This window comes from Mixophyes fleayi, chromosome 9 (assembly GCF_038048845.1).
Source record: "Mixophyes fleayi isolate aMixFle1 chromosome 9, aMixFle1.hap1, whole genome shotgun sequence".
Classification (NCBI taxonomy): Eukaryota; Metazoa; Chordata; class Amphibia; order Anura; family Limnodynastidae; genus Mixophyes; species Mixophyes fleayi.
In genome coordinates, this window is record NC_134410.1 from 114565854 (window position 1) to 114581378 (window position 15525).

General features: G+C 42.1%; 1 protein-coding gene across 10 annotated transcripts in view; it reads right to left on the reverse strand.

Moving 5' to 3' along the window:
* The window catches only part of SH3GLB2 (SH3 domain containing GRB2 like, endophilin B2), a 30083-nt gene extending 23003 nt beyond the window's left edge, over positions 1 to 7080 (reverse strand). For 8 of the 10 annotated variants that reach the window (XM_075185069.1, XM_075185068.1, XM_075185065.1 and 5 more), the window contains exon 1: positions 6917 to 7079. In XM_075185069.1, the coding sequence (XP_075041170.1) occupies positions 6917 to 7024 (108 nt within the window). In that variant the 5' untranslated portion in view covers positions 7025 to 7079. Of the gene's footprint in view, positions 1 to 6916 lie in introns of all 10 variants that reach the window. The other 2 variants (XM_075185061.1, XM_075185060.1) reach the window with 1 other exon arrangement.
* Positions 7081 to 15525: the final 8445 nt, after the last annotated feature.

The window sequence follows — 15525 nt, forward strand, 5'->3', positions numbered from 1 at the left end:
TCCTGGAAACGATAAATGGACTTGGGGAAGTGAAAGAACGGTACCTAAAATAAATGTTGAGCTCTTTCAGCCCTATTATTACCATGTTTATATAAACTAGGTAACTGCCGAGAACAAGAATATGTTTATACATCAATGCTTACATATAGAATAATATAGGATTATAGTCCCGTTAAAGTCCACTGTCATATATTTAGGACTAATGAGGCATGAAAACACAGAGTCTACGTGTCCCAGGCAAACCAAATGGATAGGCTGTATTCTCATGAATACTGGTACAGCCCACAAAACAGCTGCCTATCTTACATGTAACTTACAGGTGCACGTTGATGTGGTCTCATAAAAACATTTTAATATTGATTAATCAATATTTATAAATGACATATAGAGCATAGTTGCCTACTCTCCCGGAATGTCCGGGAGACTCCCGAATATTTGTGAGTTCTCCCGGACTCCCGAGAGAGCAGGCAAAAATCCCGGATCCAGCTGTTCCCATTGTAGAAGATGGGAGGGGGCGTGGCTAAATGTGCCATCATGGCCCCACCCCCTGCTGCGATTGGCCAAAATTACATAAGATTGACAGGGGGTGGAGCCTAACGGTGCACCACGCGTGGCCACGCCGCTTCGACGGACCCTCTCCCGGACAGCTGCCTTCCAAAGTGGGTAAGTATGATATAGAGGCACATTCAATTAGCCGCGGAGTGTCCCTGGAACGGTCGCCAAGGCACTCCACAAAGATGCAACATTGCGGATTTCACTTCGCCCCCCTCCCCCATAGAGGTGAGGAGGAACTAACTGAATAAGCCCCACTGTGTTAGCCATCTGTCACAGAAAGGTTTATTCCTTTCACCCTCACCCCTCTTGATTAGATAGTGGAAAAATTATGGATTGACGATGCAGTGGAGGTGTTTTTCCAAGAAGGTCTATCTCTTGGAGAGAAACTATCTCAGCGTTCTGCTAGTAGGGACTGGGTATGAAAAGTCGACAGTCAGAATATCTACATATTTAAAACGTCTACACAGTTAAAAGTTCGACATGTAAACTTGGTACAGGGTTGTAAAGTTGACAGTCAAAATGTCAACATAGTAGAATTAAAACGCCAATACTTGTTAAGAAAAAAAAAATGGCTTATCCCACACCCCTGGGTGGTGAGTAATAATAATTTTATAGCGTATAAAAGCAATATGTCCCTGGTGCACTACAGGTCCCAGCATGTCCAGGGGTGTGAGTAGAGCCTAGACCACTGATGAGGAAGACAACCTCATCAACACAATATGGATGGCTTATAGTTAATATTATATAAATTAAGAAGTTAATTATATTTGTATCACAGCTAGAAAACATGTGTCTAATACTAATCCTTTAAGAAGGTTAACAATTGAACTGGCCTCAGACAAACGTGTTTTGTGATAACTGAACAGACCTCAACGGATTTCCCAATTATTGCTTCAGGGGTGTTGTGCATGTGCGATTCACAAAGACACCGGCATTTAAACGAACAGAAGTACTGAGCATGTGTTATTCCTTATCAGGAAATAACCAATGAGGATTAGATGTAAAGATTGTGTAACTGATATAGCCATATAGAGAAAAGCTTTTAACAAATTATAATGGAGAGCAAAGGTCACCCACAGGGGCAGGCGGGACTGGGGGGCAGGGGCTGCTAAATCGAGTCTTGCCCCCCAGGCGAGAATTTGCCAGCCCTCCACTGGTCACACAGCCTACGAAAGAGCAGATTGCCGAAATGTATAGAAATATGTGTTTTTCCAACAGAAATGTCCACATTGATGTGAAATAAAATAAAACTTCCAACTTAATTTAACAATTGAAAGAATTATTTCCCTTAACACCACCATAAAGATAACAAAATATTCACCACTGATGAGCCTGCTGAGGGTACGGGAGAGGGGAGAAGGGAAGCAAACTGGGAAAAGCAGAAGCAGACCATGAGAGTGGAAGTCACAGGCCTGGTTGAGATGCCTATGGCAGGCACCTCTCCTGTGACTACAGCTAGCAGCAGTGTGCGTGGTCCTAAGCCATCCAACCTGCCTCTGACCCCTCTACCCACAGCAGCAGGTGGACCTATTCCTGATGTGTTGGTGCAACAGAAGGTTACAATGAGCGATTGCCTCCATCCCTGCTTCGGGCAAGGCTATTAAGAACATCTGGCTGACATAGCTTCAGTGAAGCTTATCGGTATAGCGAGGGAAGCTGCATTAAGATCAAGGAACAGCTGGATGTCTCGCAGCGGTCGGGTCCACAGGAATCTTTTGACTGCAGCTCTACGCTTAGGACCTTTTCCTTTATGTGGGAGTAATGCAGGAGTAACGATACATCTCTGGGATCTGTAAGGTGTTGAGGTTGAGATGGGTTTCACTCAGATGTGTGACAGTAGGTCCTTAAATACAGGGGTGGTCATGTGCCCCTTCCCCCGGTCCGTATGCACTTCAGGAAAACTTATATCTGTTATAGTAGCAGCGCTGTGTTAGTGAAAACGTAGAAGTGTTGAAAACTCGATTGATGAACCGATAAACATGATTATTCTTAAAGATCCTGCTCTATTTCTGTGACCTACAGATAACAGCTAACACTATAACCCAGTGTTGGCTAACCTATGACACTCCAGGTTTTGTGAAACTACAAGTCCCAGCATACCCTTCCAGCAATAAGCTGCTATATATTGGCAAAGCATGCTGGGACTTGTAGTGTCACGACATCTGGAGTGTCACAGGTTAGCCAACACTGTAGTTATAGTATAACCCATCTTCTGGCTGTCTCGTGTTAAACAAAGGGTTCTATGCATCAAGCATATTTGTAAGCAGCAGTAGCTGTAGTTTCAGCATCTTTTATGTATGTTTGTTATGCATTACATACCTAACGGAGGAGATTTCACAGAAATCTCCTCCGTTTAGGCCAATACCGTGCAGCATCGCCGTCCCCATAGATTAATATGAGGACTGTGATGTTCTGCAAAGCATCAAGCTTTGCATTGCTCACACAGGTAATGGCATCTCAGGATGGCGTTACCTGTCATTTTCTATGGGATCCTGCTGAAGCCTCTTCAGCTTCGGTGTGCAGCGATGCATGTTTAGCTGTACCACATCCAATTGATCCATAGAGCCCCTAGTGACCCGATTCAATGTTACCTGCTACCCTGTAGTCCTGATCCACAATAAGTGGTCAGAAGGAACCTGAAGCAGATACACGCAAGAGTCAGAAACAACAAGTTCTAGATGGCGGTGAAAGAGTCCTGTGGTGGCAGCGATTATACCAGGGTTTCCCAAACCCAGTCCTCAGGGCTCCCCCAACAGTGCAGGTTTTCTGGATCACATGTGACATAATTAGGACCACCTGTGGATCTGTTACAATGTGTCAGTCAGTAATGAATACACCTGTGCTCCAGCAAGGAGATATGGAAAACCTGCACTGTTGGGGAGCCCTGAGGACTGGGTTTGGGAAACCCTGGATTATACTATTACAACTGGGGCAACACGTCACTTACAGTGGATGAGTGTCTGGTATCCAAGTAGCACCAGTAGGAGAGGTCAGTAATGGTGGGCTACCAATGGGTAACAAATCTGGGTGGTAAAATAACAATCACAGAAGGCTTCATTTCCGTATCGGGACCATAGTCTGGGATTAACCCGATGCGAAGATTGTTGCATTCTGCAGATCCATCATCTTATCTCTGAGTTACTGGATCTCAGTCTCACATCCCTAATGGGCTATGAGGACATTATACGTTTTAACAAAGTCCACATGGGGCTGTTATCACGGATAGGACGTGGTGAATTAGGTGGCTCTTCCTGGGATCAGGCGAAATTGTGTACTCAACATCACGGCCCCAGCTACAATGCAGTTAGCAGCACACATCGGACGGATGTATTTAGGGCTATTGTAGAGAGTCCTGCTGAGCTGTTGGGTAAAGCTGTTTGAAGCCAATATGAGCATATGAAACATCCATGCAAAAGACTAAGACAGACCATTTTGGATTTTTTTTATAGGGCAAAAAAAAAAAACATTTAGGCTAACAATGCAAATTTGTCTATGGGACAATACATATACTTTGATTGATTTTCTTTTTTCAGAATAAAATCTATTAAGAAGATCAGAAGCAGTATGCGTTTGCAGATTCCTATTATTTTTATACACGTACAATAGTGCTGATGTGTCAGTCACTCCAACGTGTATTTGAGCTATAACTTTCCCTTAAGACTCCGTCATAACCTCCAAGTCAGATGTTTACTGCAGAATGACTGTGCTTCGGTGACCCATAACACAAATACCAGCATTGCAAGATACCAGCAACACTTTCCATGGTGTAAGCTTCTAAAAACTGAAAGTATAGGATGTGTGACTCACCATTCACTAAAAGCACTAATTGCACCCAAAATTATCCCACGCTGTAAAGAAAGTGCAAACTACCTCAATGATTTGTGAGACTATTACACGGAAAAATAAAATTTTGCAGTATTAAAGAGGAAGAAAAAAAATTATAACCAGAGGGTTAGCCCTTGATTAATGTCTATTGAAAAAAAAAAAAAAAAAAATATTGTCTTGTTTTTAGTAACGTTTACTGGGGTAAAAGAGTCTAGTGCTATAAAGGACGCCATCGTGAAACAAATTCCATTCATGAGTTTTGCTTTATATTGAAGTGAATCTGACACCAGTTTTTCCACATTAGTTTGACAAGAGCCTTACAAAATCCAGTTTGCTCTGCAGGCCCCTGTTCTCGCCACTTGTCCTCCCTTCCTGGATCTCCCGGAGTAGAGAGTTATAAAGCTGGCAAGTGTGGCTTATTCTAGCCCCACCTACTTCAAGTCCTGCTCATTCGCACATTAGCAATTTTTAAGAGTGAATGCAAAAAGTGCAGCATGGTGGCTCAGTGGTTAGCACTTCTGCCTCACAGCACTGGGGTCATAAGTTCGATTCCCGACCATGGACTTATCTGTGTGGAGTTTGTATGTTCTCCCTATGTTTGTGTGGGTTTCCTCTGGGTGCTCCGGTTTCCTCCCACACTCTAAAAACATAATAGTAGGTTAATTGGCTACTATCAAATTGACCCTAGTCTGTGTGTATGTTAGGGAATTTAGACTGTAAGCTCCAATGGGCAGAGAGTGGCGCTATATTAATAGCCGATTATGAATAGGTGCTCTGACGCGTACAAACCTGTTGGGCTTGTTGCTGCTTATCTATATGTGGTATCTATGCGGTAGACTACCAACATTATATACTACAGAACACCATAAGCTAATTAGAGACAGTACATACAAACTGACAAGTCATTGAAATTGATGTGAAAAGTAACAGTGATTGCAGTTGCAGTTTCAATTAAAATGAGTTTTTGCAACTTATTACACACAAAAGATATCAGTTATATACTTCAGTTTGCAAAGTTTATGAAACAGAGAGTTGCATCCCTTTAAATCCTCACTGTCTTCTTACGGACAAAGTCAGAAACACTATTGCGGATGAAAAACTCAAAGCACGTATGCTCGGAAAAGTCTGCTGTTCCCAAATACTGGACTTGGGGATCAGTATCACTAAAAAATATATACTCAACAGTTTGCTTGGCAACGGCGCTTATTGAAAAGGAACCTACATCAGTGGGCAGAGGCTTAGGTTTTAAACCAAGTTTCTTCAGCATACCTAGCGAGTTTAACCATTTTTTTTCAGTATTCTTTCTTCCAATCCGATTAAAAATTATATATTTATATTTGATGGTTAAACAACATCCATAAAGTATAGAATTCACCTGTGGCTACAGTTCACCAAACAGTGTATTGTTATTACACAGTGACTCAGGGGACTGTGACTGTCACATGGCAGCTGCAACTGGTTCGGGTTAACCCTTTCACCGCCAGACAGTATGTTATCTATTATAAGTGGTATAGAGCATACAATGTTTACTCAACAAACGTCCACTCGGCTCACAAATGTTTTCTCCATTTTATATAAATACCGTCAGGTCCTTCTTTATCATAGATTTGTCAAAAGTAGTATTTGATTCTTTTATATATGTTCATTTTTGCATACATAAAACATCACAACTGTCTAAACACATTTAATGACAGAATGGAAGAACTGCAGCTATATTGGGTTATTCATTTAAAAAAAAACAACAACATGTACTAACCCATCAGAACCAAACATTAATTAGCTTTGAACAATAAGGGTAGATATCTGATTGGTAGCTTTGCATTTTTGCAGATTGGCAAATTTGCACTAACGATTAATATATCTCAGTATGTCCTTAGCCAACAGTTCATAAATAAACACACTGCTCACTGTTTGCGGCCTACTAGACAACATATAATCACATGACTGACCAGAACCTCAAACCTCCAGTTTTGACATCTCAATCAGCAAAAAAGATAATGAATCAGGAATATAAAATGTAAAAAAAAGGAATACAGGGTAACAACAAATAACTAACAGTTTGAGACGACAATATTCATACAAACACTATTGATCACTATCTTGCAATGATGCATTTCTAGTATGATAGATGTAGGATCCCTTCACAAATATTTACCCATTAATCCTGACTTAGGGTGCATTGGGGCACTGATGCAAAAATGCCACCACTGTGTAACATGCACCTGTTATATAACTCCCTTATAATAAAGGACAGTTATTGCCATTTAATGAAGATTCTCTGCAGCAGCCAATCTCCATATTACAGCATATAGGTGTTTAGTTAGCAGCCCTGATAGCCTGGTCAGATGTGATAGCTCATCATAGCAGCAGGTGGGTCTGTATAATGGGAGATGCACATAGTGCAGCAAAGATGGAGGGATAACAAGCATCAGCTCTCAGAGAATGCTGCAGAAGGGAGGGGTGCAGGGGGCAGATCCCTGGGACACAGATCCACATATCCCCCCCATCAGCCCAGACATCCCCTCCTGGCTCTCACCTGCACAGCCCTGGTAAAGAATACCCCAGCATCTGAGGCCAGCTTCTTCACATTGAAATCCATGGTGTCAGCAGCTTCTTGCACAAGTGTCCTGTGAGCCACAGGCATCAGCTGCCTCTACTCCCAGATCTTCCCACCCACTGCTACTGGCCAGGGGAGCTCAATCAATCCCGCACAGCATCCAACTTACTCCATCCATCCATGCTATCCGCAATCGACCGCTTTACCTATTAAAGGAAAAATGCCATTCACTTTTATCTGGCTTTATAAAGGACTAGTAAAAAAAAGTTTACTGACATCCAGCATGCACAAAAACATTCTCCTTTATTTGCAAAAGCTACTGCTGAAGGCAGTCATATCACACCACCAGGTGAGCATGCAACCACTGCATAACCTCTTGTTAGCCATTTTAAACTATAGATAGATAGATATAGATATATCTATATATAGAGATAGAAATATAGATAGATTGATATATATATATATATATATATATATATATAAAAAATATACACGCATGCGGCCGCGCATGCGCAGCAGCTCCATTTCGGCGGCACTGCACTGAACAGCAGCCGCGGCGCTGTCAAAGAAGCGGCCATGGCGGTGCATAGCACGCTTCTTTGACAGCGCCGCGGCTGCTGTATAGTACAGTGTCGCAATGTAGGGACACTGTTCTTCAAGGAGGGGAGGGGTTTCTGGAGAGCCAGAACCCCCCCCCCTGCGTGCGCCCCTGACACATTCAACATTGTAGTGTGTTTATCACAACTTGCACGATACTTGCTCACTCTCCCGGTATCGAGTGTCCCAATTCCAGCGGGACAGTCCTGTTTCAGTGGACTGTCCCGCCCGACTTACGACTTTCAATTTGTCCCAGTATCGGAGCGCACACTCCGATACCGGGACATTGCAGCCAGTTTCCTCGGTGGTCTTGAAGAAAGTGGGGCAGGACATCTGTCCAAAAAATGCTACTGCGCAAACAGGAAGTTCGTGGGCGGTGATTAGACTTGACAGGGGCGTGGTTTATTTGTCCCTCTTTCGGACCTCCAAATGTTGGGAGGTATGCGTTATGTCTGGAAGACTTCCGAAATCCAGGTAACTCTATCTGGAGAGCAAGCCATTCTCCCGCATCCTGCCCACTTCCTAGCCCTCACAACTGAATGACACAATTGCAGGGGCAAGGCCAAAATTATGCAACTTGCAGTGCCACGTTCTTCTCCAAAGTTACCGCTTCTGGAGAGTTACCAAGTATGACTTACGCCAGTATTTTGAGTTTCACGCATCTAACACTTACATTTCTTAGAAGTGAATCAGTGACATTGACGTGCAAGTACAATATGAGTTGGTCCTACTGTCTCTCACCACCCCTCCCTTTAGAATGTAAGCCCTCACGAGCAGGGTCCTCTCTATCTATTGTCCCACATCTTCCTCCTGTCCCTCGTACGTCCTGTCATGTCTTTTGCTGCACTCTCTGTGAGTCCCCATAGCAATACTCACTCATCTGTGCTACTTACATGTATTACCCCATCTATTTGTTACTTGCCCCTGTATCCGGCGCTATGGAATCTGTGGCCCCATATAAATAAATAAATAATAATAATAGAAATGCAAGTTAAATACACACCCATAAGCTGCACACATGTTTAGGGTTAGAATTACAACTGACTTGGGTGTTTTCTATTTGTATTTTTTTGTGACTTAACATAGTAGGTGCAATTGCAAAATTGCATGTTGTTTACATAAGTACTTGGAGCTGAGATGCGCTGGATTACCCCCTGCTAGCATGCCCGTGTTGAACTATATAAGGGCAGAAACGCCCCATGTCAGTCATGTGTAATATCTACTACCTTAAAGTGGGTGTTGTGGATCACTGCTTTTTTAAAGAGTTCTGCGCAAATAAATATCACTATATTTAAAGACCCTGTTCTATTCCTCCATATACAAGGTGCTAGAACACACAGCACCAGGAAGCCATTGGTTCCAGGTGCTATTTGACTATTTTGCTACAACTGGGGGCAGTTGACAGTCAGTGAGTGACCGGTGGCTTACTAGCACTAGTAAGAGTGGTCAATAGTGGCGGATTATTTACAGTAAGAGAAAGCCTGAAATAAATATGCCCCCCCCCCCCCCCATTCCCGACAGGGTGGCAGATCATGTTCTCCCTGTCACAGCAACATACTACACTTGGTTATAGGTGTTATTTTTGCATTTTAAATGCTTATCTTCATTATTAACTTATTAAGTCCAGAGCATGACAAAAGAGAGTGAGAATTGCATTCAATATGAAACATACCAGGAATTGTACTGTGTAGTTGGTTAGAAATTATAAAAGGATATCATTATGGGACAAACATTTCAAGGCACACATATTTAAAACCTGGGTCTGTTCCTGGAAATTAGAGATAGCTGACAACGAATGACTGCTTCAAAAATTGCTTGCACATTGGTGGTCACAAGATGCAGAGCATGTGAGTGGTTATGTTTATGGATTCTCCTCTACAGGCTCATCATCCAGTCATTTTATCTGTGATTACACACCGGAAAAAAACATTCTGGTTGTGCTGTTACCCACCATTTCAGACTGGATGGCAATTCTGACACAATCCGGACACAATCCAGGGTGCTAATGGCGCCAGCTGATTTGCAAATCCTCTAGAACCAGGCAGATGAAGGAGAGCTTAGCATAGGTTCCCTGGAAGACCCCTCAAGTCTATTGGCTGCCAATTCTATGACTATCTCCAGGAAACGGTTGGGGGGAATGTTTATCTAAGCTGGATGATTTGGAGAACAAGAAAAAAGCTGAAGGCAAAGATATTTGTGCCATTATTGAAAAATGGCTGACTGATAACTTTGGTGGGCAAGCCTGCTCCCCTATGCTGTATGAGAATGAACTTTACAGAGTCAGGAGTACTCTCCTTAATATGGCTCACAAGGATGGGCTGATAAGATGTGATAACCATCCTGTGTGTATCTGGATTTCTCTATTGACACATACAAATGGAGTTACACAACTTCAGTAGGAGGCAATGCTTTTAAGGAATAAGAATATGAAGTATGCCACGATGTTCCCACGACTGGTAGATGTGTGGCAAATATGGCATCCAGGGGACATTAAATACTGACGCTAATCTTCACCCGATCATGCCTTTTCCAGAATCGATGGAGCACTTAGTGTTTCCGGTCTGTTGCCATTTTTGCAGTCTGTGGACGTCCTCCCCAGAGGCATCTCAGATCATTCTCCATTAGCGCTTACTTGAAACTTTGGAGCTATTTCTCAACCTACTTGAGGGATAATTAATTCCTTTTGGCCCAAACTCCTAGTCAATAACAAACATGTTCATAAAGAGGATTTTTTTTTTTCGAAATAATGAGAGATACACATCAGCATATCATCATCTATTTATTTATATAGCGCCACTAATTCCACAGCGTTGTACAGAGAACTCATTCACATCAGTCCCTGCCCCATTGGAGCTTACAGTCTAAATTCCCTAACATACACACACACACAGACTGAGAGAGACTAAGGGTAATTTAATAGCAGTCAATTAACCTATCAGTAAGTTTTTGGAGTGTGGGAGGAAACCGGAGCACCTGGAGGAAACCCACGCAAACACAGAGAGAACATAGAAACTCCTCACAGATAAGGCAGTGGCTGGGAATTGAACTCATGACCCCGGTGCTGTGAGGTAGAAGTGCTAACCACTAAGCCACCGCATATGGTTTTGGATGCAACTCACGCCCATACAAAAGGAGTGATGCTTCAAGCAATTTTATGACAGAACAGGGAAGCACATGGGGGGGTGGGGGGGTCCAGTTACCCACTTTTTTAAAATCATGTTATCTGCTGAATTCTAGGAACCTGTCACTTAATATCTGCATTAAATGAAGTTTAACAGACTGGGCCTGTGGAGACTTGGCCGCAAAATGGCCGTATATTTAAGTTAAAAAAAAACAAAAAACATATTTATATTGCTGAGCCGTACGCATTGTAAGATCCACTCAGCGGTTCACCAGTAGCCTATGGGCCCGGTTTACATCAGACGCGGCTTCACAGACGCTTAAGTTCCAATTGGGCCCATATTTTAATCCATTTGTTTTATGTGTAACAAAAGCATTCGCTATTAGATATCAATAAAATATCAACAAAACAAAAAAACCTCTCTAATACAACAACTGTTCTCATGTAAATAAAAAATAAAAAAATGCGTCTACCTAAAAGCATGATATATGTTCTAGCGACAAAGAACGTACCAGTCAGGCTGTAGTGCATTATTTTTACTTACACTTTAGCACCGTGTTTTTCTGACCTATAAAATATGTCAATGTGGAAATAAAATGACCAGCGCTCCTTTGTAGTTCCCTGATGTTTAGCAGTGGGTGACTATCTATAACCTTAATTTTAAAATGTTATATTTTAAATGGGCGTGAAGGAAAATTATTATTAGTGTTGTAGAGTAGTATTTATTTAGTGAGATGGTTACATTTATATAAAGGGGGTTAATATTATTTACATTAATGTACAGCTTCTTTTAAATTTTATTTTTTATTTAACATTTAACATGATATTTGATTGGTGAAAAAAAAAGGTCAAAGTTTTATTTTAAAATCAATCTTTTGAAAGGTGGCAAAGATAACAGCACTGCTTCCATCAGCTCCAGTAATAACCGTAATTATCACAACCAATAAGAGGGGCCCCTCAATGCGTCCTAGTGCCTCCAGGCCTGGGGGATCCCAACCCAGGCTTCTAACAAGACCCCCCATAAGGGTGGTATCGAGCATTTCAAAGGGGGAGCTACGGAATTTGCTGGCGCTATATAAATAAATGATGATGATGAAGGGGGGGTATCCCAATGGCTGCCACTTGCGCCCCCCCATGGCCACTCACTGCATTGCTTTTCCACCCTGTTGTGCCTCGTCTGCAAATTAAACACAACTTAACATACAATGCAATTTATAACCCATCTGTGGCAAGGGTGGGTGGGAGTTCTAAAACATAATTCTACTCTATAATCCTGGATCGCCTTAATTTAAATTTATCTAATCTCTTCTGGCAATCTCTACTTCCTCCCTCCTAACCAGCTCCCCCTCTATTTCACACCTGATCTACCTACCTCTGTCTTCTTTATGACTTCCCAGACAGAGCAATACTCAGCTGCCACATTGAGATTTTAATGATAAATTGCGTTGCTAGGTGATTTCCTGTTGCTGTGATAAGCCTTATCACTGCATTTTAATAAATAGATCCTGACATTCTAACAGGAAATTAAATACTTCAAATGGAAAAATAGAACATAAAAATGAATACATTGCCATCTACTGACAATATTGAAGAATTACTATGACATTTAAATACAATGGGCCTGATTCATTAAGGAAAGTAAGGCAAAAAAATGAGTACGTTTTCTCCTGGACTAAATCATGTTACAATGCAAGGGGTGCAAATTAGTTTACTATTTTGCACATAAGTTTCATGTAGCACACAAATACTTGATAGCTTTATGTGTAAAGTTGATCTAGGACATGCCCTACCCCAACTATAAATCTGCCATCAAATTTTAAATTTACCTCCCCCTCCAATGCAAAACGATTTTGCCAAGGTGCAAAGTTACTCCTTGTTTTGCTTTCCTTTCCTCAATGAATCAGGCCCAATGTGCATATGACAATACTTTACAATTATGCTACTAGATAGAGCAAAGGAAGAAAATGGAGCCAGTGGAAAAGTAGTGTATAACACCTGAGGTGGCATTAAAATCTTTTCAACCACAAGCTCAGTACCATATCACATTGCACAGATATTAGCTCCCGACCTCTTTTGCCTCATTTTAGTACATACTTGTCAACTCTCCCTGAATGTCAGGGAGACTCCCTGAAATAGGGGTGATCTCCCTCACTCCCTGAAGAGTCTGGAATTCTCCCTGATCCTGAGCCAGGGACGGATTAACCCTAGGGCTAACTGGGCTACAGCCCAGGGGCCTCGGGCATCCAGCGGGCCCTTGAAAGTGCTCAGCAGCATTATTGATCGGTCGGGGGCGGGGGCGCCCCCGGCGCGATCAATGCTGCTGAGCACTTTCACTACGGTCCTTCCCTGACGCGTTGTATTCTCCTTACTGAGGAGTTCTCATGAGTCTCACTCTCACGAGATCTCAGTAAAGAGCGTACAGCGCGCCGGGGAAGAAGGTAAGTCGCTCGGTGCGGCTCGGATCACCGGGGGAGCGGCTCGGATCACGGGGGCAGGGGGCGGCTTGGATCACGATTGGGGGGGCCTCATGGGGGAATGGAGGACCCCTTAGCCCAGGGGCCTCCATCCCCTTAATCCGGCCCTGTGCTGAGCCAGTACAAGACGTGGTTGGCTTCGCCATCTGTGGCATGATGAGACGGTTCAGAAATTGTGTCCTATGTCCATGTATTAATGGCTATGGAGGTGGCCATATTCATAGAGACCAAGATTTTAATCATAGACTGACAGGTAAGACAACATGACTTCAGTAATGGAGACACAAATGTAAAAGACACTTCAGTCTCTAGAGATTCATTACTTGCCTTTCTTTAATGCATAGTTCCCTACTATCCCGGAATGTCCGGGAGACTCCCGCAATTCTGGGAGACCTCCTGGAAGAGCAGGGCAACCTCCCGGTTCTCACCCCCACAATAGATAAGTGGCGGGGCTTAATTACGTAAATATTGCATCATCTTAGCCCCGCCCTCTGCTGTAATTGGCCAAAATTGTGACAATCGTTTAGGGGGTGGGGCCAAAATGATGCCATTCATCAATCCCCGCCCCCGCACAGCCACCTCCCCCGGGGATCGCCCTGAAGCCAACAAGGTAAAGTTGGAAAGTATGTTTTAATATCCTGCCCACACAAAAAAAATTACTTGTTTTAGCAATTCCAGTACTTATGTCAGTCTGTCCTGCCTGGGCACATATTTGTCCCATGGGTGAGAATGTTGGGGGAGAGGAGGTATGTAATGGGCAGCCTAACGCTCTATAGCTACATGATTACCCCTCCATTTTGTCATGGCCCCGTCCCCTATCCCGCTGGTGGGGGCAGACATGTTAGAAGGTATGTTATGTTGGTGTCATACAGACACTTTTCCAGCTTCTGAAGCGCTAGTTTTCCTTACATCAAGGGAGAGGATCTGTGACTTTACAGCTCACAGCTTGTAATGCGCGATTTTCTCGCTAGACAATTGAACACTTCTTCTATCTTATGCAACATGGATAGAAGAGATAAATATTATTATTGTTTATTTATATAGCACCAATCATATTACGCAGCACTGTATAGAGAATATGTAGTCATTCACATCAATCCCTGCCCCGATCCGGCTAACATTCTATATTCATTCAAGTTCTCCTAAGCTGAGGCAGAGGTTAGTACAGAAGAAACTATTAGGGATTCACTCAGTTTATGCAAATGTGGGGAGGGAGTGTATTAAAATAAATAACATTCTATGGTTCTTATTAGAAGAATGTGTAGCCTTAATTTCCTGTGCATGTGTTATGTGTAATTTGTAATATACAGTGTCACATTACATGTGTAATGGATATATTATTCAATTTAAAAAAATAAAAACTAACATCTGATTTTCAAATTTGTGTATATAGTTCTTGTCACTGGACAGTGGTTTGTGATCCATGTGCTTGACATTTGTCATCAGAAGGACAACCTTGAGTTACATAGTCGGTGAATCCTGCTGCAGCATTTAGAATAAGTTGAGATTTGCATAGATCCCAATCTGGCACAAAAAGTTATGCTGAATAATACATACAAAAATACACAGAGACAACTCATTTTCCATATCTTTTGGGATCTTTGGGTGGAAAGCACATTAGACTTTTCTTGCTACAACATAGTGGCTCAAAATTGTTAACTATTAGAAATGATTTTCAATTTACTGCCTTATAAAGTAAGCTTGTTTCATTACAGTTGACATTGGTAGCTACAGAAGTAGTGCAGATTACAATGTGCTTAAAAATTCTGTTAAATTAATTCAGCTAGAGGCCTGATTTTGAGTTAAAAGCAAAACGAAGAAAAGGAGCAAATTTGCACCTGGACAAACCATGTTACAATGCAAGGGGTACAAATTTTTTTATTTCATGTAGCACACAAATACTTGATAGCTTTATTTTAACACTGAAATTAAAAGTGATCTAGGTAGGACATGCCCTATCCCAACTATAAATCTCTCCCTACATTTTAAATTTACCTCCCCTTCTAATGCAACATGGTTTTGCCAAGGTGCAAATTTGCTCCTTTTCTTTGCTTTGCTCCTAACTTAAAATCAGGTCCTAGACATGTATAAAACCACAGACTGTCCTGAGCAATAACAATGTACATTCAGGGGTATATTTACTAAACTGCGGGTTTGAAAAAGTGGAGATGTTGCCTATAGCAACCAATCAGATTCTAATTATCATTTATTTAGTACTTTCTACAAATTGACAGCTAGAATCTGATTGGTTGCTATAGACAACATCTCCACTTCTTTAAACCCGCAGTTTAGAAAATCTAGCCCTCAAACTTGTAGACAATAAACGGTATGTTCTACATACCACAAATAAATTTAGATCTCAATTATGTTGTGAAAGGTTGTTTCATTCTACACAA